The sequence below is a fragment of the Lineus longissimus genome, chromosome 10 (genome assembly GCF_910592395.1).
Source record: "Lineus longissimus chromosome 10, tnLinLong1.2, whole genome shotgun sequence".
Lineage (NCBI taxonomy): Eukaryota > Metazoa > Nemertea > Pilidiophora > Heteronemertea > Lineidae > Lineus > Lineus longissimus.
In genome coordinates this window covers 10,311,823-10,338,488 of record NC_088317.1, presented here as the reverse complement: position 1 = coordinate 10,338,488, position 26,666 = coordinate 10,311,823, and the positions used below count along the sequence as shown (strand labels likewise).

Here is a 26,666-nt window from a genome sequence, read left to right as displayed (position 1 = left end):
TATAGCAGGTATATGAACATACTGCTTTGCAGATTTGTTATGCTGAGGTCACAAGGACAATTTTGATATGTCACTTGCCATACTTCGGTGAAGTGACAAAAATCGGTAATTTATTCAATATGGCTGCCGCCAGCCTGCTTCTGATTTACTAGAATGTTGATAAGAGTAAACATTCATTTAAAGACATGCCAAACCCAGCCTATGAATCCATTCAACTGTTCCCTGTGATCTGCATATGAATATGAGCATTTCTTAGACCTTGCTCAGATGAGTACGGACTTGGTGGTGACCTTTGACCTTTATTCTCCAAGGTCACTGTGGGTCCACCATGACGACATGACTTGTATCTTGTGTCACACATCATACTCGACCTATGGTGAAAATTTTAGCCTGTTATCTTCAATATTAACAATGTTATTGCACTTAGAATAAAACAAGACATAGTAAGTCTTCCTACTGAGATCACAGAATTTCTTCTAGACTCTTAATACATTTTCTATTAAAACAAAGGTCGGGTAATTAGGACCTTCAAATTAGCATATCTCTTGAACTAATCAATGGATTTTGACAAATGAGGTGTTTTTTTCTTCAGGAACTTAAGCTCTATATAACAAGATGATTAATAATCTAATAAGAGCACTTTGAAAAATTTTTCTAAGTGCCTAATTAAGGTAGCAGGAAGGGGTGGGTGTTTGTGGTTTCTGAGTGTGAGGTGGTATAGTGTAGTCGATGCCAGTCTCTCTGAAAGCACAGTCAACAGACATGTGGTTTCAGTATTAGGTCTTTCATTTTAACAATGCGAAAATGTAAGCAATTTTGGTTAGGTCCGTCATTTGTTATGACCAAGTAGCTTGGCTCAACCACTCTCTCGATTACAGCGGCCGCCTCAGTGCCACCACGCGGGGTCTAATGGTATTAGGCTAAGTAGCTTTGCGCGATATGCACCATTCTGGGAAAACTCAATGTGGAAGTATGCTCATTAGTATATTCTATTCTTAGCTCTTGCGCAGTGTTTCTTCGGCCCATATATATTGTGGTGGAAAACGTCAAAGAACGCTTGGCTTGCGCCAGACTAATAAGTGAATAAGTCTGGTTGCGCGAGACTACTCTGATATTATAATGAAACGGCCAGGGGCCATTGTGCTCACCGTATAGATATTTGGTGCTTTGGAATTCATCCAGATTAAGAAACATTGTACATGTATAGTATATTGGTCAAACCAAAGTCGGTATGACATGTGATGTATCGTTGCTTGGAGTAAGTACCATAAGAATATCATCAAAAACAAGTCACTAATAAACGAGATATTGCACTTTTTACCTATTTTAGTTTTGGCCTCCTGGTGGCCAAGTTGAGTACCAGATAAGATCGAAATTCGGTGTCTGAGGTTACATGACGTAGGGAGTCATGTGTATCAAATTTCAAGTTCAAAGCTTTAGTGGTTAAGAAACGTGCCATAGTTACAATCAAACGACCAATTTACGCCATTTGACCTCTGTGACCTTGAAAAGCAGGTCAGATCAAAAACTCTTATGATATGTGATGTATCCTTGCTAGGAGAACCTACCATAAAAATGTTATTGATTAATTGAAAACGAATCACTAAAAATAAGCAAGATATTGCACTTCTTACTTTTTCCATTATGGCCCCCTGGTGGCCGAATAAAGAATCAGATCGGGCCAAAATTCGGCATCAGAGGTTATCTGATGTAGGGGGTAACTTATAGGCACCAAGTTTCAAGTTCATAGCTTTACTGGTTAAGAAACGTGCCATAGTTTACACTCTAACGGCCAATTTACGCCATATGACCTCTGTGACCTTGAAAAGTAGGTCAAATTGAAAACCTGTCAGATATGTGATGTATTCTTCTTAAGAGTACCTACCATAAAATTTTTTTAAAAAACAAGTCACTTATAAGCGAGATATCACACTTTTTAGATTTCCACTTTTGGCCCCCTGATGGCAAAGTTGAGAATCAGATCAAACTGAAATTCAGCACCATAGGCTATGTGATATAGGGGGTTATATGTACCAAGTTTCAAGTTCATAGCTTTAGTGGTTAAGAAACGTGCCATAGTTTACACACTAACGGCCAATTTACGCCATATGACCTCTGTGACCTTGAAAAGTAGGTCAAATTAAAATCCCGTATTATATAAGATGTATATTGGCTATGAGTACCTACAACAAAAGTTTCATCGAAAACAAGTCACTAATAAGCGAGATATCACACTTTTTAGACATCGACAATTGGCCCCCTGGTGGCCAAGTTGAGAATCAGATCGGACCGAAATTCATTGTCAGAGGTCACCTGACCTAGGGGGTGCTGTGTACAAAGTTTTAAGTTCATAGCCCTAGAGGTTAAAAAACGTGCCACTGTTTCTGAAACAGGATACGACGGACGACGACGACGACGCCGCCGCCGCTGCCGCTGACGGACACAGCGCTATCGTATAGACTCCCCTTACGGTGAGCCAAAAATGACCAATGCAGAGACTCTGTGACGTAAGCACATACTTTTTACAAGGAATGATTATTTATTAACATTTCTTTAACTATATACCTTCTAATTATCACTTTACATTAATAGGTTGGCTTTAGGTCGCATGCTTTTCTTTTCTCGTGACAATATAAAGCAAAATAGTTACAACCCCACAATCGCGCTATATGTCCAAATGAGACCACGATGACCATCATAAATGTTTCGCCAGCTTCGGTATTTTGCCGCTAAGTGGCGCGTTTGGTCCTTGCATCTAGACTGCCATAGCTCTCTGTTTCTGCATTAATATTAGGAATATATATTTATGTGGCCGAGTTCTGGTCAACTGAAACTGGCTGTTTTTTTCACGCAAATTTGTTCACCCTGAACCACCAAACTTGATGGAAAAAATAAAATAGAGAACATGCAAAACAGACCAACATAAAGTATTTATCCTCTAGTCCTGTGTCCTAGCTACAAAATGAATTCACACAAAAACCGCCACCATAATCAACAAGTTCAGCATCACAACACAGCTGCTAGTTACCTTGACAACTACAGTTGATTATCACTTACAAAATCCTCTTTTTCTCCCACAAAATCGGCAAAAAACTAACAGATTTTTAGCAAAACACGATGCATAATGGTGTATCTTCATTGAAACACCGGGAAAGGCCAGTGACATCACGGGGGATTCGCTAAGGCGGGAGATTGAAATCTACAGAATACTCCGTAGTTGCCCCATTTCAGCCATTTTTTGGGATACGGCGTACGCTGTAGTTGCCTGGATATGGGTTAAAGGTGTAGTATATGTATTACAGGTGCCCAAAGTAGTTGTTTGATCGTTGAAGGTAGGATCGATGACCGAAAAAAAGGGGTAAATTATCATTTTTTGCAATTAATCAGCAGGGGGGTCACCGCGAAATACATGTACTCATAGCCCTCGCGGTTAAGAAACATGCCACTTCTTTTGAAACACGATACAGATGACGACGAACGACAGACACTGCAGAATTGTATAGACTCCCATATGGTGACTCCCCTGCTTCAAATTGTTTAACCCTTTGCACATTGATCTCCTGCATAGTAAAAGATTTACAGAACACGTACCTCATCGCCTAAAATAAATCTTTCACTGTTTAGATAGCTAGTCCCCCCCTCCCAACTAAAGAATGCCCTTTTTTATAGAAACGTAAATGCAGTCTGGACCTTTATATCAATTTTTTTGAAGTGCAGGTTGTCAAAAACCAGTCCATTAGATGCATGGTCACAACCTTGGGGCAAACAGTAATGGCAGGATGGACTTTTTATCAAATCCTTTGAAGTGCAGGTTGAGACAAACTAGCCCAGTAAATGCATGGTCACAACCTTGGGGCAAGCAGTAAAGGCAGTCTGGACCTTAAGATCAAATTGTTTGAAGTGCAGGTTGAGACAAACCAGCCAAGTAGATGCATGGTCACAACCAGAAACAGTCTGGACCTTTACATCAATTCTTTTGAAGTGTAGGTTGGTTGTGACAAACTAGTCCAGTGAACATGGTCCAGCCTAAGCAGGGACAGCCATGCAGTTCTTGACGTCAGCTTTACATCAGGGACAACCAACCAGTTTCAATTCAAAGTGCAAGGCGAGGACCAAGTCGAATGGGTATGATTTTCTTAGCCCGCATTGTTAGTGAGTAAATGAAATGGCCAGGGCCATTGTGCTCACCTCATGTGGAGGAAAGATGGATAAAGAGCATGGTATTGTGTCATGTAGTGTTAGGTTTGATGTAGGTCCAAGCAATTACAATTTCCCCAAAATGGCCAATTTACAGTACATTCGACCTCTGTGACCTTGAAAAGTAGGTCAAATCAAAGAAGACCCTGGTGACACATTGAATGGTTGTTAGAATTAGATGTACCTATGATATAAAATTGGTACCAATCGGGCAAGTCATTACTAGGAATAATGGCATTTTGAAGAATTTAGGATTTGGCCCCCTCCCTGGAGGCCAAACGGCAAATCAGATCGCACCAAACTTCGGTACCTGAGATCACCTGACCAAGGGGTACATGTGTACTTAATTTGTGATCAATAGTCATTGCAGTTAAGAAACGTGCCATAGTTACGGCCTGACGGCAAATTTATGCCATTTGACCTCTGTGACCTTGACAAGAAGGTCAAATTAAAAACCTGTGTGACATATACTGTATGGTGGTTAGATGTACCCATGATATCAAATTGGTGGCAATCGGGCAAGAAGTTAAGGAATAATCACATTTTTAAGGTTTTTGGATTTTGCCCCCTGGTGGTCAAGTGGTGAATCATATTGGACCAAACTTCAGTCCCTGAGATCACCTGACTAAGGGGTAAATGTGTACCAAATTTGGTATCAATAGTCATTGCAGTTTAGAAACGTGCCATCGTTACATCCTAACGGCCAATTTACACTATTTGACCTCTGTGACCTTGAAAAGGAGGTCAAATCAAAAACCCGGAGGATATATGATGCACCTTTACTAGAAGTACCTACCATATTTTTTTCAAAATTTCCCGACTACTATTAAGGGAGATATTGCATATTTTCACTTTTAACGTTTGGCCCCCTGGTGGCCAAACCATGAAACGAATCGGACCGAAACTTGGTCTCCAAGGTGTCATTACATAAGGGTACATGTGTTCCAAGTTTCAACTCAATAGCTCTAACAGTTACGAAACGTGCCCTGCTAACGGACGACGGACGACGACGACGACGACGACGGACGACGGACGCCACGATATGGGATAAGCTCACCTCTGCTAAGAGGTGAGCTAAAAACTTAACCCTTTCACTGCCGGAGGCGCACTTCTGCGACAATCAATATTATTCCCTTTACTGCCGGAGGCGCACTTGTGCGACAATTATCCATACACTATAAAACCATTGAAATTTCGTTATTGAGCGTGGTTAGTGTAAAGTTTGATAGATGGCGCGGTAGTATAGATGGTTCAGCAAAACATGGCGGATGGTTTTATATTTCGATGTATGGAAGTTTTTCGAGTAATTTGAAGCCAAAATGACCAAGAAACTGACTGTGTCTGAGGTCCTTGATGAGCTGGATATAGTGAACGATTCGGACTCTGGTGAGGAGTTCGTCGATGATGCTGATTTAGATCCTGACTTTGATGTAAATGATGAACAAATTAGCGATAATGAGAGTGTGTATAGTGACACTCAGGATATACATAGTTTTTTCAAAAATTTTTTCGTCCTCATTATAAATTCAAGATGGCGGTATGCAAATTAGGGCAAATTATGGTCCCATTTCGAAGAGTAGGCAACACTGAACAACTTCTATATACATTGTTTTGCTCTATCTCCAGAGGCTTCTCTCTACAGGGTGGAGAAATATCCATACTCAAAATCATGTTAAAACAAAGAAACCTACCGGCAGGTGAGGTAGCTAAAAATTAGAAGCTACCAGCAGTGAAAGGGTTAACAGATACACTGATTTATTTGTAAACCAACTGCCAAATACTGTTCACTTTATTCGAGTTAAGTATTCAATGTGAAAAAGGATGAAATACTAGAATTGACTGGTTCTTCTGATGACTGTTGTTGGATGGGAGGTGCATAGTGTTTGTTTGTTTCTATGAGTATGAGTGTAGCTCTAGGTCAAATCAAAAACCCATAGGATACCTGATGTATCCTTCCTCGAAGTACCTACAATATAAATATCATCAAAAACAAGTCACTAATAAGCGAGATATTGCCCTTTCTACCTTTTTTAGTTCTGGCCCCCTGGTGGCCAAGTCAAGATTTAGATCAGACCGAAACTTGGTGTCAGAGGTTATATGATGTAGAGAGTCATGTGTACCGAATTTCAAGTTCATAGCTTTAGCGATTAAGAAATGTGCCATAGTTACGCTCAAACGGCCAATTTACGCCATTTGACCTTTGTGACCCTGAAAATTAGGTCAAATCAAAAACCCATACGATATGTGATGTATCCTTGGTAGGAGAACCTACCATAGAAATTTTATCAAAAACACATCATTTATAAGAGAGATATCACACTTTTTAGGCAATCTTGACACTAGAGATGATGCTTACCCTGAGCCCGATTAGGTGGGGCAAACACTGCATTGCTAAAACTTGACTGACATGACAACAATATGGATATAAGTTTTATGATGATGCTTACCCTGGGCCCAGTTAGGAGGGGCAGCCACTGCATTGCTCGCACTAATTCTATGTGCATATTTTATGAGTTCTTCAGAAGATGAGGACTTCGTCTCAGATCGGTTGATTGATGATAACTTCTGTCTGGCTTGGAATATGGCAGTTGACTGAAGTGTCAATGGATAAACAATGTAATATTAACAGTGCATTGTAGAATAGTATGGCCCCCGATTGGGTAGAAATGAGTTAACCCTTAAAAGCCTTTTACACACAGTTTTTAAATTTCGATCGTAGCTCAACAGGCAACGGCTGTTACGGAATCAGTCTTATTCCAATAGATAGTAAACGATCTTCTTCACTCGTGTGCATAGTGATGGGGCTATTGATGCGGGCCCTCGTGGAGAAAGTTCGTCTGGGGATGAAAAAATGCACCCTCTTCTGAGAAATCCAGGGAAATTCGGTGTTTTAAGGGTTAAAAGTATCATATTAGAAGCAAGACCATTTTTAAAGTTATGGTTGGGGTTAGGGATATGGGAATTACAGCAGGGTCAGGGACAGGTTTTTTCTCACCAATATTTTGCCCCTGACTGGTCAATGCATTAACTAAAAGTGCAAGGTTTACGCAGACCGAAACAAACCTAGGGAACATCAGTCCGAAGGGAACATATAATGCAGTTCCGGGATCAGAAAAAAAAGGGGAACCTAGAACCTCTTCATATTGGGAAGCATGGAAAGAGGAAAACATAGATATTCCATGAAACATTTCTTGAGAGTTCAAACTTGTATGCTGTATATTTGTATGTCGGCGTCCAGACAATTTTGGACTGCACTGTAAAGAAACTTCAAAACAGTTTCTTAGACTCTCAGGGCAGTAATTTTCATCATCATTCTGATCGTCCTTTCTCACGGACTGCCCCAAATGGCAAGAACATTGGTGGCAAGATGTTGAGCAAATGGGCAGTTTGTGTACCAAACTCTCTCGCAGTTTTCTGTCAACGAATTAGAAGGTTTCGAATGGCCAAGGTCTGACCACAGGTCATGACTTACAAGCACACAATGCTAATGAGATTGTTACAAGCATTATAAAAACTGAGTCCTTGTCCAACGTTGAAGGCCCTTCTTTCTTTGATTTTAAGAGGCTAAGGAGACAAAAATCCCACCCATCAAAATCTGAATGCAGAAGAGAGACAGCACAATGGCCAATAGAAAACCTGCATGTTTGATGTGAATTCACTATTGTGACTTGTGTTCCACTACTGCACATGAGGCACCGAGATTGACATACATGTACAGCATCAACAGGCATAATAGTATTATATGGAACTTACTAATATGGCTTCAGCTTCCTTGAGATTTTTCTGTAATTGTCGAATGTCAGCATCCCTCCGATCAATCTCCTGCTTAAGACCTTCAGCTTTCTTGTGTGTTTCTGTTTGCTCCTCAGCTTGAAAAAAAAGATCATCAAGTATTGTAAATTGTTGAGAAAAATAGTGATATTGGTAAAGCTTCAATGCTGTGTGTGACACTGACTTTAGAAGTTTTCTCAACATCCTTTTGGACCACTGTGTAGAAAACTACTTAATGATTTTCTACTGGAAGAAGTATGGTTTTTCTTGAATCTAAATTTGCACACTTTGAGCCGAACACAAAATTTTTCATGGTGGGCTGAATAATAATTAAGGCTGATGAAAGAGCCAGTGCAAGAGCACAGCCTTTTGGTTTAAAAATAAAATATATCATAATCGTCATTATTACCAACTGCTCTGAGAAAACTAGAAGAAGAAGAAGATGGGCGCTGATGGACGATCATACATTGTCATATTCAATCATCTCAGGGATGCTGAAAGATTCCTTAGACCAACACTTGAGTGAACAGGAAACCCTGGTTCATGTGCTCCATGCGGAGTTCGTTTTGTTTAACATGTTCAATTAGGATAGGAGTAGTATAGTTTTTGTGTTTGTCATTATCATGGCAACGCATGATATTTCTTTACTTAGCACTAAAAGTCGCAAACATACGGTTATAACGGTGATATCAAATCGGGGCCAGATCAAATGGGCACCCCTTCACCCCACCTCATCATGCTAGTGAAAAGAGAAGCCCAACAAGTCACTCATTCAGCCTTTATGGTCTAGAATGCGAAATCCAGAATAGCTGTCAGGCAGCCATATTGACTATCGATATCTATAGTCTATTTCCGAGGAGAGTGTGGCGGCAAACCATCAACAAAGGCAATAGCTATCGCACTGGAATGCAGTATTATGCTTATCACCACATGTGGCCTACTATGCTATCAAGTGGCTAAACCCCATTCTGATTTTACCAGTGAGTCAACCTTGATGATTCCTGATAGCATGCTGTACGAAATATACGGGGTGTTACCTGCATGTGTCAAATATTCACTTCCAGAGTGTTTTACAAGTATAATCCATCATGATTTATTCCAAAGTTGCAAAGTCCAAATCATCACTGTCATTGTCACTAGGCCGGTATTCCATTTCTGAGTCTGAAGTATCAGTGTCCTCTCCCAATCTTATAATGATTCTGTCCACCACTTGATCCATTAAACCCTCTAGATTCCACATTTTTTCTTCGTCCTTCTTCACATGCTCACTATAATTGTTCCATTGCTCTGCAGTTACTTTGGTCAATGCTTCTTTTGTTAAATCCTCTACATCCTTCACCTTCATTGTTGCGTTTCTTCCTTTAACATACCCTTTTACCTGCGCCCAAACCATTCCTATCGGGTTCAGTTCACAGTGATATGGAGGTAATACTGTGAATCCTGCTTCCATTGCTCATTCATCCACAGCATATTTTTTTCTTTACTCCTGTTTTCTGTGATCAGATCATAAACCAACCGTTTCGTCATCTTTTCCTCAAACTTAATGTCATTCTTTTGTAGCCAATCCTGCATTACTGGTTTTGTCGAGCCTTTAGTTGGTGCTTTGTCAAGTTCACGGGAATGATACTTGGCATTGTCCATGACAATGACAGCATTGTTTGGAAGCCTTGGGATCAGTTCTTCTTGAAACCATTTTTCAAACATTGCACTGTTCATATCACCATGATAATCTGCCAGCTTCCCAGTGGTTCGGAAGACTAATCCTGCACCATCCAGAAAACCAGAATTACTGCCAACATGGAGCACAATGAGTCTTTCACCCTTCCCTGTTGGATCTTTCAAGCATCCACGCCCAAAACCTTCCAAGAAGGCTTGCTTCGCGGTCTTAAGATTGGTGTCAGCCCATGCTTTTGGGGTTGTCATCCCGGCAAATGTCCAAGTTTCGTCAAGGTAGAAAATTGGCCTACCCTCCTCCCTATATTGTCTAATTTGATGCAAGTAACAGTGTCTCCATTTGATTAAATCATCAGGTTCAATCAATAAACTTTTCCTACTCCTTTTGTTGTATCGAAATCCTATTTTCTTAATCAACCTGTACATGGTGCTTCGTGACATCATTGGAAGATGTTCTTCCTCTCCATCCTCCTCCTCTCTTTTTGTCGTACGCTTTCTTCACCTTGTCAAGGGTTGGAGGCTCATTGTTCATAAAGAAACTATGGACAAGACGTCTGAGGGAAGAACGTACAAATGAATCATAAATTCTAGGGGAAGGCATCCTTTCTTCTTCAGAGGTCTTCCTCTTCTTCCTTGGGGTCACTGACGTTCCGGTGACTTTTTTCTCTCTTCTCACATTCCAAACTGAAGTCGTTCCAATTCCACATGCTTTAGCAGTCTTATTGACACAGCTTTCGACTGTCCATTTCGGATGTTTCGTTTGAAAAAACTCATACACGTTAAGGACAACAACTTTGACTTTGCTGCTCAAAGTAGCCCCTGGTTTGTGCTTGCTCAGTCTACTGCACGATGCCCTGCATCCTCTCCTTGTAAAATAGGGAGCATAAAATACACAAATAACTTTAAAATAAAAGCACAAGAAACAAGTCCTGGCACTTGGAACATCATGTTGAAGTATGTGTGAAGACAAAGTGAAGCAATCTTCAGATCCCAGAAGCCTGTACCGGTACCACTAATTCATTCCGATTCAATCTAAGTTTACATACATGTTGCTATACATCATACAAGCACTTTGAAAGCTCAAACCATGCTATAAATACTCTTGACTGAGACAGGAAATTCCCAGTAAACTGTGAGGTCCGCTGTTTCCAAGCAAAACAATACCCTGTTCTGAATTTTAAAGTAAAATGTTCATATGAATGCCTTATAACCACTTATCATCTACACATAAATGTATGCAAGCAATCAAAATGCTATATTCCAAAAAGTTGAGAACAGGCTATAGCTACCTAAAACCCCAAGGGGAGGCTGGGGATGCCCCAGATCCTGGAGTGATTAGAGAGATATTTATGGCTGACTTGATAAGTTAAGTGGCTGCTCAACAGGGGTCTGTTTGATGTAGCCGCCACACTCTCCTCGGAAATAGACTTTATATTGGATTGACCCAAAATCAATAGAGAACTTCTACCCCCCCCCCCACCCCCCCACCCATCATATCACAGGAAATATATTTTAAGCCATTCGGATGACTCGTTTACCAGCTACATGTACATGTGCAGTCTGGAAGGCCAAGTCAAAGATGGCCAACATCTTTTATATCAGACCAACCAGAATGAAATGGCCAGGGGCCATTGTGCTCACCGTATAGATATTTGGTGCTTTGGAATTCATCCAGGTTAAGAAACATTGTACATGTATAGTATATAGGTCAAACCAAAGTCGGTATGACATGTGATGTATCGTTGCTTGGAGTAAGTACCATTATGGTAACCATAAGAATATCATCAAAAAGAAGTCACTAAAAAACGAGATATTGCACTTTTTACCAATTTTAGTTTTAGCCTCTTGGTGGCCAAGTTGAGTACCAGATCAGATCGAAATTCGGTGTCCAAGGTGACATGACGTAGGGAGTCACGTGCACCAAATTTCAAGTTCATAGCTATAGTGGTTAAGAAACGTACCATAGTTACACTCAAACGACCAATCTCATATGATATGTGATGTATCCCTGCTAGGAGAACCTACCATAAAAATGCTATTAAAAACGAATCACTAAAAAGCGAGATATCACACTTTCTAGGTTTTCACTTTTGGCCCCCTGGTGGCCAAGTCGAGAATCAAACCAGACTGAAATTCAGGGTCAGAGGTCAGCTGACCTAGTGGGTCCTTTGTACAAAGTCTCAAGTTCATAGCCTTAGGGGTTAACAAACGTGCCACAGTTACGCTAAAATGGCCAATTTAAGCCGTTTGACCTCTGCGACCTTGACAAGAACGTCAAATCAAAAACCCGTATCATATGTGATGTATCCTTGCTAAGAGTATCTACCATAACATTTTTACCCAAAAACTAATCAGTAATAAGCAAGATATGGCACTATTAAAATTTTTTGTTTTGGCCCCCTGGTGGCCAAGTTAAGAATCAGACCAGACCAAAAATCTGTGTCACAGGTCATCTGACCTAGGGAGTCATGTGTACCAGGTTTAAAGTTCATAGCTTTAGTGGTTAAGAAACGTGCCATAGTTACACACAAACGGCCAATTCACACCATTTGACCTCTGTGACCTTGAAAATGAGGTCAAATAAAAAACCGTAGGATATGTGATGTATCCTTGCTCTGAGTACCTACCATAAAAATAGAATTGAAAACAAGTCACTATTAAGCGAGATATTGCACTTTTTACTTTTTTAGTTTTGGCCCCCTGGTGGCCAAGTCGAGAATCAGATCAGACTGAAATTCGGTGTGATAGGTTAAATGATGTAGGGAATCAGGTGCACCAAATTTCAAGTTCATAGCTTTATTGGTTAAGAAACGTGCCCCAGTTACACTCAAACGGCAAATTTACGCCATTTGACCTCTGTGACCTTAAAAAGTAGGTCAAATCAAAAACACGGACGATATGTAATATACCCTTGCTAGGAAAACCTACCATAAAAATTTCATCAAAAACAAATCACTAATAAGCGAGATATCACACTTTTTAGATTTCCACTTTTGGCCCCCTGGTGGTAAAGTTAGGAATCAGACCGAACCAAAATTCAGCACCAGAGGCTATGTGATATAGGGGGTTATATGCACCAAGTTTCAAGTTCATAGCTTTAGTGGTTAAGAAACGTGCCAGTTTACACTCTAATGGCCAATTTACGCCATATGACCTCTGTGACCTTGAAAACAAGGTCAAATTAAAAACCCGTATATTATCTATATCATAATACTATAAGGCGGCTCGCTAAAGTGCCATTTAGGGGTCGTGTTTCGTCTCGAAATTTTGCACGTTTGCAGGTGATATGTTATCCTGATGCAACGTCATGTTTATTTTCGGAAATTTACTTCAGCGGAGCAGTAATGAGGGATTTTTAATCGGACACGGTCAATTCTCCTTATCACTCACGGAAGCCAAGCCATTGCTGTTCAGTTATGCAGGGGATTAATGAATCACCTGCACTCCCTGTGGGGTGACTAACACTACCTGTTGAACGGCTGGCTGTAGGGGGATGATTGGAACAGCCTGTACACGTGTTGACCTGCTGAACCAAGGTTAATGTTATTTTCAATCCACGATTGTAGGTCACCTGATCTTCGAGATTTCGCGGGAAAGAAATTGTAAACAAACGCATGTGTGCAGTTCAAATGTAAACAAAAATGTATTTTGATACTTTTGGTTGCTGGACTTGGGTTTTCCCGCAGTAAGGAGCTGGGGTCAAATTGATGGTCTATCGTATATTGGTACTGTATTAGCCAGAGCTAGCCCTTGATTATGAAGGGATTTTCAAATTAAAGTTACAATGGTATGTTTATGTGCTCACCACAGCTTTCAAAACTTGATGTATCTGAAGAGGCACTCTGAACTTGGCATGGCCTTATCAAGGACCTGCTCACGGTGCTGAACTTCTAGCTTGCCTGTCGACTAAGTGCCTTGCCCGAGATCATGCTACATGTAGGAGGAGCACGCATTTTAAAGTTTTAGTAGTGATAGTGCAATTGGTCCGAGCCATTTGGAGGCCGACATGTGAAGGCCTATCTGGGCTCTCCTTCATCTCCGTATAAAAAGGGGCATATTGCTGACTAAGGAACGAGGTATATTCACATTGCCTCATCATCTCATTCGGACCAATTGATTTACTTTTATATGCACGCATACAGCACGCCACAGGGTCCGAGTCTGTGGACAAATGGTTGGTTTAATTTGTCTCTTCGATATTGCTCCTTTGATATTGCATTATATTTTCATTGCAATTCAATCTATTCAAGGTATAGCCCATTTGAACCTGCCTGCGCCACGGGTACAATGCTATATACTTATATCTTTGAGCCCTGTACTGTGAAAATTCATTTTCATAATCTTTATATCAACACTACTGTATTTACCACACTACTTGCTTAAGGGGGTCCTCTGGTGATACATACACTGTAATTTACATTGATTACCTCATTTAATTTTCAATCATTGTACAATATTCTGTAATTCCAATCACCTCCTGGATAGGAAAATATTTTGTAATAATTTCATTTCTGCATTCTCCAAATACATATATTTCTTATCATACATGTATAACTCTTCAGTTCTTGCCACTTAGGCTGCACCTTCTTTTGAATACTACAAGAGCACCTCCCTTAAAAAGGACACCTTGGTATTTTAAAGGACACCTCTCTTACATGTCTAATAGGGACAGCTAATACATCAGCGCCAAGGTGACAGCATCTATTCAAATTCACCTCTATAATAAGAACACCTCCCTACTGAGTTCACTCAAGACCAGTCCCAACGGTGGTCTTGATATACATGTAGAGCTAGCTACTGTCTTTGGATTATGAATCTGCCAACCATACATTTTCAGAAAATGGAAAAAAATGGAGTTACTAGCACATGACCCCTCTTAAAGCATTTTCTTGCCCTTAGATTGTCTGGACCCGGTAATTCCTATTCTGCCAGTGTTTCTATCAGAAGTAATCATGCTCACATATCTCTCATTTCCAGATTTTCAAATCGATTGTAAAAAGTTGGCCTAATCTTCTGCTTCAGACATTATTAGTAATAACTATTACACCAACATACAAGAAATGTCTCCTTAACTTCACTCTGGCAGGAACCTCTTTAACACTTGCTTCCCTAGTATTGTAATATTACTGTATTTATGATTACTACTTCTACCGTCATAACAAAGACAAAAATCGGATGAAAACGACACGAACACTAATTGGTACCGACATTAAAGCAGAAATATATAAGCTCGCCTGAGATGTATACATATATATTTGATGGAAGGTATTACATCAGACTTGGCCATTTATATCACCACTAGTAAAATGTATATTTGCTATGAGTACCTACAACAAAAGTTTTATCGAAAACAAGTCACTAATAAGCGAGATATCACACTTTTTAGATATTGACATTTGGCCCCCTGGTGGCCAAACAGAGAATCAGATCGGACCGAAAATCAGTGTCAGAGGTCAGCTGACCTAGGGCATTCTGTGTACAAAGTTTCAAGTTCATAGCCCTAGCAGTTAAGAAACGTGCCACTGTTAGGATACGACGACGACGACGACGACGACGACGACGACGACGACGACGACGGACACAGCGCTATCATATAGACTCCCCTTACGGTGAGCCAAAAACGATATCTCGCACCACACCCAATCATGTCACAAACAATTCAATGCAATCAGGTCACTTGTTCTGCATTTACACTTCAAGCCCACAGAGTGAATCGTTTAGCAAAACTATCCAAAATATGAAATCAAACCACAAGGCAGCCATTCTGGATACTGGATCAGGACAATACAATAGGGAACCAATTATGTCAGGCTTCGACAGAGATCGCATTCACAAGTGCAATCACAAGATTCCAACATGAGACAAGACTACCATTAATTTATTTGTTTCATCAAATAATTTCTTTATATCTGTAGACTTGCCACACCAAATATCTTTTCAATACCTCTTCAAATGTGCACTTGACAGTTAAAAGCATACTCGCGTCTACTTGATAGGTCTGGAACCTCCAACCAATATTCAGTGGTGGTCTTAAGGCAGCAGCCGACTTGGATTTTAACGTTGTGATCTATGTTTTTATAGGGTTCTACAATTGCCGTTGTACCCACACGAATTTTGGCTTTAATTTCGCCGACTACTAATCACATCACATTCACAAGTGGCTGCAAGTAAAACGTAGATTATTTTCATGCAGGACAACGTAAGAAACAAACACATGATTATGTCATTTGTGTTCCGTATATGCAACCTGGCCCAAGACGATGTCACAACCATAGATCAATGAAAAGGCCAGGGACCATTGTGCTAACCGTATAGATGTTTGGTTGTTAGGAATTTATGCTAGTGAAAGGCCAAGTCTCCTGCTTTTATGATTGCATGACATGTACAAATCCTCAAAGACTGGACTTAAAGCTCCACATCAAAGCAAGTTTGATCAAAATTGAAGTACCAAGTCCAGAGATATAGCAAATTAACTGTTTTGTTTACATGTTATGTAACAGTCTTGGTTAGGTTTCTAAGTGAAGTCAGGCGGCAGGTTTACTGACATAAGTTGTGCATACACCACGAAATATTGGTGGACCAATTGCACGTACACCACCACATTGCCGCGACAAATTTATTCGGTACAAATTGCTGGTCCAAATTCGCCCGGCTTGTTAAAAGCTCGGCTTTGTCGTGGTGTACGCGCTAATGGATCGGCAATTAGTTAGTTAGATGGCTCGGCGACAGGCGGAGCTTTCGAAATGGCGCTTTCTGCGCATGCTCAGAAAATGTAAACAAACTAAAGTTGGTGCAGAAACCTTGACAGAAATTTTGACACTCAACCGCGTTCGTAAACAATCGAAAATGGGTCCTAAAAGTGCCAACAAAATTGAACATCATGTGTGGCCAGCGGCAGAGTCACTGGTGCTTTTGACGATTTTCCGTGAATATATCTTCTTTACGAGCAGCAAAAACACCTTTTTTTGTCGAAATAACATTTTGTCAATGAGTGTGCAGTGTTGTGGGAGCCATTAAAATAGGGTAAGTGTTCAATATTTCTACCTCCAATGCAGGGAGCGTGGAGAGCAATTTATTGTTTGCGCGCCATCTGTTGCCGGTGGTGTACGCGCTTGGTGGATTTTCGATGGTGCGGCATTGGTTTGCGAACGAAGATTGGTGGTCCATTTTCAGGTGGTGTACGCGCGGCTACAGATGAGGCTGATGTTGGATTCCTTACTCTAAATAGTTGTATAAATTTGTCTGTATTACCTTACCTTATTATAAGGTATAACGAAGCTTTGAATAACATTATGATAGTTTTAAGTATTGTATAAATTGATGCATTTGAGGCAATTTTCTGTAAAAAGAATCTAATTTGAAAAATTCATTAAGTTCTATAAATTTGACTAAATTGTCTATAAAACCTAAATTGGACCATATTTTATGGGCGTCTATGTTGTTTTTGGCATTGATTTTGTTTTCCCACTTCATGAAATAGCTCAAATAACACTTTCTAGATGTGGGATTTAGCTAGTAAACAGATATAACCGGTTTTCCAAAAAAATTAAAAAACTAGATTTATTTTTAATTTTTTGGAATATACAATTAACTCATTTATCATGGGCAAAATAATGCTGTCCTACTTGAACATTAAAATGTTAATGAAAAACATACTTCAAATATCAATTTTAAGAGCAATAATTGATATTTATCCTCCCAAGTAGGGCAATAGCCAGAGCTACATTACAGCTTTTGGTGAACCTACCGCCTGGCTCTAACAAGCCAGTTGCTAGCCAGATTATGTAACCCAGGACTGCTTACTTTGCCTGAAAGTCTTTAGTATTTTCCCCCCAAACAGCGAGTATTTTTCCCAAGTTGTGGATTTTTCTTCCAAACAGTATTGAAGTAATGTGTATTTTTGTCTTCTTTCTCTTATTTTCAATTTTTGTGAGTACTATTGTTTACAGCCTTTGAAATATGGGTGTTTTTCCAGCTTTTTTTAGTACAAAATGTAGAATGTGTCACAACCTTATTTCACATTGTTTTTATATGTAGCTTGCTTGCATTTCATCCTTTTCTTTTAAGGAGTTTCATCTCGATCTGTGATAACATCAGTTTCAGATACGATTTCATCACGTTCATGTTCATGATCATATGCATGATGATCAAATTCATCATCCAACCACTCAACATCCGATTCCGACCTGTCATCCATGTTCGACGTCATTTTTTTTCCTGGCGCCAACACTTCAACACCTCCGATAAACTACCCAGTAAAATTCCATGTTGGCCGCTGAATGTGAAAACTCGAAGATAACCATCAGATTATGCCAAATTTGGTGGTTTAATACTTACAAAAACAAGAGGCCCAAGTGCCTGGTGCTCAGCTGAGAGGGTTTGGACTGATTGATAGGTTGAAAAGGATTGGTGTGCTGGTATACATGTAGTGGCAGGGCTCTAGTGTTGTTGAAGTGAAATGTCTATTTCTGGTGTGATATTTTCAATTTGAAAGAATGAAGAAACTAGTGATTTGAAAAGTAAAAAATGTTTATTGAGGAAACGATTATTGCCTGGCCAGCAAGCGTTATTGGAATCATATAGTTCATTCAGTACATTCGACCTCTGTGACCTTGAAAAGTAGGTCAAATCAAAGAAGACCCGGGTGACACATTGAATGGTTGTTAGAATTAGATGTACCTATGATATAAAATTGGTACCAATCGGGCAAGTCATTACTAGGAGTAATGGCATTGTGAAGAATTTAGGATTTGGCCCCCTCCCTGGAGGCCAAACGGCAAATCAGATCGCACCAAACTTCGGTACCTGAGATCACCTGACCAAGGGGTACATGTGTACTAAATTTGTGATCAATAGTCATTGCAGTTGAGAAACGTGCCATAGTTACGGCCTGACGGCGAATTTACGCAATTTGACCTCTGTGACCTTGACAAGAAGGTCAAATTAAAAACCTGTGTGACATATACTGTATGGTGGTTAGATGTACCCATGATATCAAATTGGAGGCAATCGGGCAAGAAGTTAAGGAATAATCACATTTTTAAGGTTTTTGGATTTTGCCCCCTGGTGGTCAAGTGGTGAATCATATTGGACCAAACTTTGGTCCCTGAGATCACCTGACTAAGGGGTAAATGTGTACCAAATTTGGTATCAATAGTCATTGCAGTTTAAAACGTGCCATCGTTACATCCTAACGGCTAATTTACACTATTTGACCTCTGTGACCTTGAAAATGAGGTCAAATCAAAAACCCCGAGGATATATGATGCACCTTTGCTAGAAGTACCTACCATATTTTTTTCAAAATTTCCCGACTACTATTAAGGGAGATATTGCATATTTTCACTTTTAACGTTTGTCCCCCTGGTGGCCAAACCATGAAACGAATCGGACCGAAACTTGGTCTCCCAGGTGTCATTACATAAGGGTACATGTGTATTAAGTTTCAACTCAATAGCTCTAACAGTTACGAAACGTGCCCTGCTAACGGACGACGGACGACGACGACGACGGACGACGGACGCCACGGTATGGGATAAGCTCACCTCTGCTAAGAGGTGAGCTAAAAAGTAGCCATTTTATCTAATACCGACTTTTATTGATTTACAAAAGGCCCCAAAATCAACTTTTTCGTTTCCGATTTTTTTCGTACTTTTTCTTGATAGGATGAATCACCATGATGAAAAACCCACGTCCCCATCAAGGTGATGAAAAAATCTTGTGTTAATTGGTGGGAAAACAGCATTTTATGTCAAAATTTTGCACCTTGTTTATTGACTTTGGAATTACTTTGGAGAAACCCCCTGGTGATCTTCACCATGCCGATCAGAATGAGGAAGTCGTTGACTACATTAATTCTGTGGCAAAGCGAGAAGTCGACCATAGCCAATTATGTCAGTTTCAACATGCAGCCCGAGTGTTAATTCCTTATTGGCTGAGGTTTTGAATGGGGGTGGAAATGTTGTTAACATTGATGTATTGTAAACGCGAGGGTAAAGTAATATTGGTGAACCCATTGTCCAGCTGCCAAATCCAGGCCTGGGAGAGCTATTCATAGGCATATTAAACAAGGCCATTGAAATGGTGACATGATTCCGGTTGTCTGGGCCAGGTGAATAATATCAAGGGGGCATCTCTGCAGTAGAAGACCGGGTAACAAAACCCTTTTGCACAAATGGGTTAATAAGTTGCAGATTCAAGTGAAAACTGTGGAATTTCTTAGATATTCACTCATAACTCAACAGAAGCTTCCAGTCAATATAAAATTTGCCCCCAAAAAATGCGTCATAAAAAAGTTGATTTTGGGACCTTTCATAAATCGAAAAAATTGACTTATAGGTAAAATAGCAAATTTCCAAGTGGTAGATATCATGATGCACAACTAAATGCCCTATCAAATGCAGCAAACCGCATCGATTTATCACCAGCCGTTTTCAAGAAAATTTGATTTTTTTGTGTCCATTTACTTTTTTGAAGGACTGTACATGGTGTTTGCAAAAAAGTTGTCATCTTTACTGTAAATGTTTTGTAAAATCAGAAATGAAAGAATGGAGATGACAAGTTTTTTGAAACATTCTGCACAGCCATTGAAAATGGGGAAATTACATCTCTTAATCAATCAGCTTCCGAGATGGCTTTGAATCCTTCTTGTAAATGGAATGAAACAGTGTAATGTGACATCAATATTCATTGGAAAGCTATGACAATGAAGACCTACATGTATTCGTTGTGGTTTCGATTAACCTTTAAGAGTTTGTTTTCTTTCCAAGTTGAGTTCATGGCCGGGTGCTTCAGGGGCTAAGTGGTTAACGATATACACTGTTGGGCAAAATGGTTGTCACCCCTGCGATGGCAGATATGATTTCATATCCATTTTTAATTTATTTTGATATGGTAAACATTAATGAGTGGAAACTTTGCAGTTTTACACACATGGTATTAGCGGGTGTTTTTGGACCATAAACTTGCACATGTTTGCCATCAATTGCTTATTAATTTACATTTTATCTACGGAGGCTCATCAGGGACCTAAACTATGGAAAACATCTTTGTCATTGTTTCACTCTGTTCTCTCCATCTGACCAGATTTGATTGTCCAAATTGATAGGAATTGCACAATTGGGTTATTTCTCACTGCTTGCATACCTAATATCGCGTATTGCCCCCACGGGCTGCAATGAGCGCTGCAATTCGTCGGGACATGCTTGTAACGAGGCTTTGTATCCTTCGTTGGGGGATTTCGCCCCAAATACGGACAATTGCATCACCAAGGTCGGCAAGGTTCTGAGGCTGAGGGTCCAAATTTTCGAGTTCTCTGCCAATATGGTCCCACAGGTGCTCTATGGGGTTCATATCCGGGCTGTAAGGAGGCCAGTCCAGACGGTTGACGTCTTGTTCGTACAAGAAATTATTCACTATTGCTGCTCTGTGGGGTCTGACGTTGTCGTCTGCTAGTGTCCAGGTGTTGCCGAAGTGGCCCCTTGCTTCTGGGAGCACGTGATCTCGGAGGATCTCCAAGTAGAGGAGACCGTTTACATTTTGCTCTAGGACGCGGACTGCAGTTTTTCCATGATAATGAATGGCGCACCAGATATGGACTGAACCACCTCCAAATGGAACACGCAGCCCTACACAGTCTTCCCGAAGCTGAAAATTTTGTCCGGCACGTCAGCATGCGCTCTCGCCCACAGAAGCCATCGACGTTTTGCCGCATCTGTCAATTTTGGACAGACTACCTGCCTTCTTGCATGATACCCGGCAGCAATCAGCCTACATTTTACCGTTGTCCGACTAGCGTCAACATTATCCAGGTTTGCCAGTCATCGCGCAGCTGTGTCGTCGTTTTCTTATGATCTGCACGGCAACGACGCAAGAGATGATGGTCGTCTCTTTCATTAGAGATGCGAGGACGACCAGTAGGTCTCCCAACGTTAACATTACCGTCCTGTCGCCACTTCGAAACCCACCTTTGCACCGTCCTTTTCGAAAGTCCCATCACTTTGGCGATGGCGCCAGGACCTTACCCGCTGCGCCACCTTCCAATGGCCTCACCTCGCTGAATTTGGCTGTATGGGCCGGGCATGACAAGTTCTGCATTGGCTGGTCAAGAAAATCCAATAGGATTGCGTTGGTTAACCAGGAGAATGCACGAACACCTAGTCGGCTGTGGACTAGGCATAGGACCGAAAGGACATGGTCAGCAGAAACACTCCTTTTATAGTGTCTTATTACATCACACGACTGCCATACCCTGTGACGAAATTGAATTAGGTCACTCATGTCAATTTCAATCTAAGAATGAAAGAAACCTGACCATGATTGTGGAGAAATATGGATATAAACCTGAAACTCACAATTTTCTATAGGGGTGACAACCATTTTGCCCAACAGTGTATTACAAACTGTCCCAATACAAATATCTCTCTTGTGTACTTGTGCTATTGGGTAGAGACGAAAAATGATGCAAGCAGAAACATGATTTTTTTAAGTTCAGTCCAGAAACATGATTTTGCTAATGGAATTAATTCTGCCATCCTGTTTCATCATTATCTAAATGTCATACTACATAAGTGAGTTAGACCTCAGTAGTAGCCAAATGTTGGGAGTACTATCATGCAGTTTACTAAAAATTGATGTACGTGTTCACATCATTTTTGTTTGAAGGGCACCATTGCACACAGTTGAAAAATGCGCCAAAGTTTTTTGTTTGAAATGTTCTTCTATCATGTCTATTCAAAATAATACTGGCATGATACATAAGAAAGTATACATGTACCTGTGTACATGAAGCTGAGAATCAGACTCAAATAACTGATATAATGGGTGATATGAATGAAGACAAGTAAATGTTTTTACTTCATGTTTGTACAGAAAGGGCAAGTATAATAAAGTTTGAGTTTGAACAATATTCAGTTTTAACAACAACATATATTGATTGTATATATATAAATTGTAGACTGTATTATATGGTTATGTCAACAGGTCTTGTGATCATTTATGATCATGAAAATTATGCAAACCCTACTGTTTTTCAGATTCATTCAGATCTTCTTCTTCATCTTGTTCTTCTTTTTTTTCATCTTTTTCATATTCCTCTTTCATGGAAATATCTGTGATGCTCAACTGGCTGTTGATAGTGACAGAAAATGAACTTAGCTGAAGGAAATAGTCTTCAATTTCTTCATTGGTCTTACATGGTGCATCATGTTCTAACAAGAAATCAGTAATAACTGGGTTGTACCCAGTAATATGGTGAGCTTGGCCATTATTGGCAATGATATTTGGCTTTAGTTTCAGCTGTTTGATCATAGCAGTAGTTATCTGCCTCATACCGCAGTGTGGGCAGCTAAATGAAAATTCAGAAAAATTTTCAGGTTTATTAGTTTTTTTACAGTAGTTGCATGAGTATGTCGTTTTGCATGGATGTTTGATTTTGCTGACTTCTGTGATTGTTGACGATTGGGTAGTTTGCAGATGTTTAACATCATCGTAGTTGGAGATTGATAAATCTGTAAATTCGTGAGTGGTACCAGTCTTGATTTGGGGAATTGTGTTGCCCCAGGCAGATAGGTTGACTGAACTTTTGGTATTAGACAGTGCGAAGCGTTTGATCTTAATATTCTTTTTTGAGTAACAAATAGTCAGTTCTGGTTCTTCCTGAATGACATGAGTGACGTGGCCTTTAAAGTTGATCAGAAAAGGTAATAAGATGTGTTTGAATACATGAGAGGTACAATTCTGGTTTCACTGTTGTTCGGTTTTGACACCGGCTACAGCAGTACACACACATGAAAGATGAAGTGTTTTGACATAGTTGAAACAGTGAAAAAAAGTGTGGTGGATTATAATATTTTGAGATCGGCAAACCACGCCCACATAATAAATTTTTCTCCCACCAGCTGAACGTGCAGTGAACATCGACCGATCGCATATGTAAACTAGAGACCTGGCGGCCTGAATAGCTACGCTGGCGGAATTTAATAGCAAGGAATGAGATGAATGACAAGAAAATGTAGCAAGTAGTATATGCGAATACCAGAATGTAAGTTTATGGTAGATAGGGAGATGTGGACAGACTAGATGGAATCAAGCTTAGACAAATCGGGCCAAATCCTCGAAGGGTGTTCAGCTTAAAACAGCGTTTAACTACAGAATAGACAGATTCAGGTCCTTCATGTAAATCTTCACAGAATATGAATAGGCCCTATAACTAATCAGGGAGAAGTTACACACGTCCAATGAATTTGGCCCCTAGGGTGGATGACAGTTGTGAAGGTTTTATTTGAACTGCAGTGAATGAAGTAGTTGAGGGGTTCTTTTGTTACATCCGCTCTTCAATACCTTCACTGCCTTTGCTCCAACTGTGTTTAAGCAGGCCAGCGCAAAACTGCTCTTTTTTCAATACCTTTAGTTTGATACCATTAAAGCGACTGCCTTCCTCGAACGGTGTTCAAGTTGTTTAGTGAGTCATAAAAGTATATCAGGGTAAACCTACTCTTAAACACTTTTAGTTTGATATCAAACACGGATGACACCTTTCGCTGTAACCGTCCCCAAGTAGGTCAGTTGGTAATGAAAATGGGTTAGCACAAACCTACTGTTCATTATCTTTAGTTCGATACCAAACATGACTACTTTAGCTATAAAGGCCTTAGAGCAGGGGAGAAGGTCATAAAAGTAAGTCAGTGCAAATCTCTCCTTCATTACATTGAGTTTAGATTAGTTCTTGTGACACTGCCCTATTCCCTCCCATAAGGCTACAATGCAGTCTCTAGATGGTGACATGAGGCATGATGCCATCTCTAACATCACCCTCTCTCCTCTCATATCAATCAGGCTACAATGCGGTCTCTTACTTGATTGTGACATGAGGCATGATGCCGTCTCTTTCATCACCCGCTTCTCTTATATCAATCAGGCTACAACGAAGTCTGACTTGATTGTGACATCAGGCATGATAACGTCTCATACATTACGCTCTTCTCTTATATCGATCAGTTTTATTATTTTTTAATATTATGATAAATAAAAATTCAGAGATGCCTATTCAATTTCAAGGCTTCTTTATTCAATCAACTTGTATAATACAGTAAAACAAGACCAAAACGTGAAGGCACCGCTGTCTTTTCCTGCCTCAGATCGACAACTTAGTTAAAATAGGCCATTCTTGATTATCTGATCTCAATTCTGGGTCACAGGCCCAGATGGGTATTTATAGTAACACGATAGGTGGCGTATTTGCAGGAAGAAATCTTGACTCTCTGTCAGATATAATTAATTTTCTTAATTAAAGATGGGTCTTTAATGAAACAGTTGTTTGTAGTCTTTTCTTGTTTATATATGCCAACACATATGAGTCACACTTTCTTGGTACAGCGGGCCTAGTGCCCTATATCGGGGTCTGAAGTTAACAATGGAGAGAAGCCACATGCTTAAATTTTGAGTGTAATGAGTCATTTAATTAGTAAAGTTTGTCCTCATTTTGGCAGAAAATATTTAGTGTTAGTGATAGCTGGGATACTATCCTCGGTGCAAGAAGTGAGATTTTCACCGGACAGTTATTTTAATAGGATCTATGGCCTGACAAAAACCCTGTGTCCACGAAGGTGTGCCGTTAACCCTTTTTTGTGAATTATCTGCATTCTTTTATTTTCTGAATGGAATTTCAAATGGATTTCTGATATTTAGTTTGCTGGATTTATTCAGATCCCTTTAGGATACTATAAAAGGTATGGAGGGGCCAACTGAGGCCCTTAGGGTTCACCATAGTTATATTCAAAAGTTATGCCGTATTTGTTGTGAACTTGTTCAGGGTAAAAAGGAGCGAAAAGATCGCAAGCCAGTGACATGCACCTTGAGAAAGTCCGACATAATTGAATTCTATGATATTGATATTACCCTTGACTCCCCTGATACCCATTCTCCCTTCAAATGCAGAAAATGTGTTAACAAATTGTAAGAGATTCGAAACGTGATGATATATTCTAAAATACCTTGGTACCGTAAAGTCAACTTTTAAATGGAAAATGCATAAGCCTCGTTCTGAGAGCGGAGTGTTTTGGACACGCAACCAAGATGCTCTACCAAAGTTCCCTCGGGTTGCACTAAAATGTGGAAACCATGCACACGTCACGTCAATGGAATTTCGGCTCACCTCAGAAGTTTGAGGCGCTCAAAACACTGCTTCAAACACAAATCAGTCAAGGAAGCATCAACCACCCTAAGTTTTTTAATGAGCACTACACATATTTGCCGAGAAAAGCACTCCAAATAGCCCATTTGCGCAGATTTTAGCATCATTTGAGCGAGCCGATGCGGACTTCCTATGCGCGCTGTACAAAATGTACATGTCTGATTTTCTGTAACGTCGCCGTAACATAATGTAAACAATGGCGCTACCGGCGCTCCGGCCGGGCCGGCGATGGATGGAATTTGCCAAATTCGCACATATTCAAGTTACTTTCGTGGCCTATCTTTTTAAGTTTGAGGTATTTTAGAATAGAAATTGAACCCTCGGCTTCGGACCTTGGTTGAGTTACCAAGACACTCTCGGGTGGAGCTAAAATTTCGTCCAAACCCTCGCCTGTCGGCGAGGGTTTGGACTGTATTTTAGCTCCACCCGAGACTGTCGGCGAGGGTTTGGACGAAATTTTAGCTCCACCCGAGAGTGTCTTGGTAACTCAACCAAGGTCCTCCGCCTCGGGTTCAATTCCTTAAGTAACAAAATATGTGTGTTTCCGAAAAGAATGCAAAGTGAAAGACAGATCATTTTGGCTCCCCCATGCAGATAATTGCAATGTTTGCCACCACTTTAACCAGATGACAAACCCTAAGTACAGGAGACAGGCCAAAGGTGGTTGGCTACGACAACTTCCTTTTAATATTCATGATTCGGACATATTTGAAAATTTCTGGGACAGTGATAGGATTATGGCACCAGAAAATTCTGAATTAGATGATTCCCAGGAAATGTACACCTGTCCAATATGTAAAGATATATTTTCAACCTACACTGTTGTTACAAA

The 26,666-nt window shown here is 40.2% G+C and overlaps 1 protein-coding gene across 3 annotated transcripts in view; it reads right to left on the bottom strand.

The window, feature by feature from the left end:
- LOC135494456 (mediator of RNA polymerase II transcription subunit 4-like) overlaps window positions 1-26,666 on the bottom strand; it is a 170,028-nt gene that overhangs the window by 74,647 nt on the left and 68,715 nt on the right. For all 3 annotated transcript variants that reach the window (XM_064782450.1, XM_064782451.1, XM_064782452.1), the window contains exons 3-4: window positions 7,951-8,066; window positions 6,645-6,789 (exon numbers count right to left, since the gene is read on the bottom strand). In XM_064782450.1, the coding sequence (XP_064638520.1) occupies window positions 6,645-6,789; window positions 7,951-8,066 (261 nt within the window). The remainder of the gene's footprint in view (window positions 1-6,644; window positions 6,790-7,950; window positions 8,067-26,666) is intronic.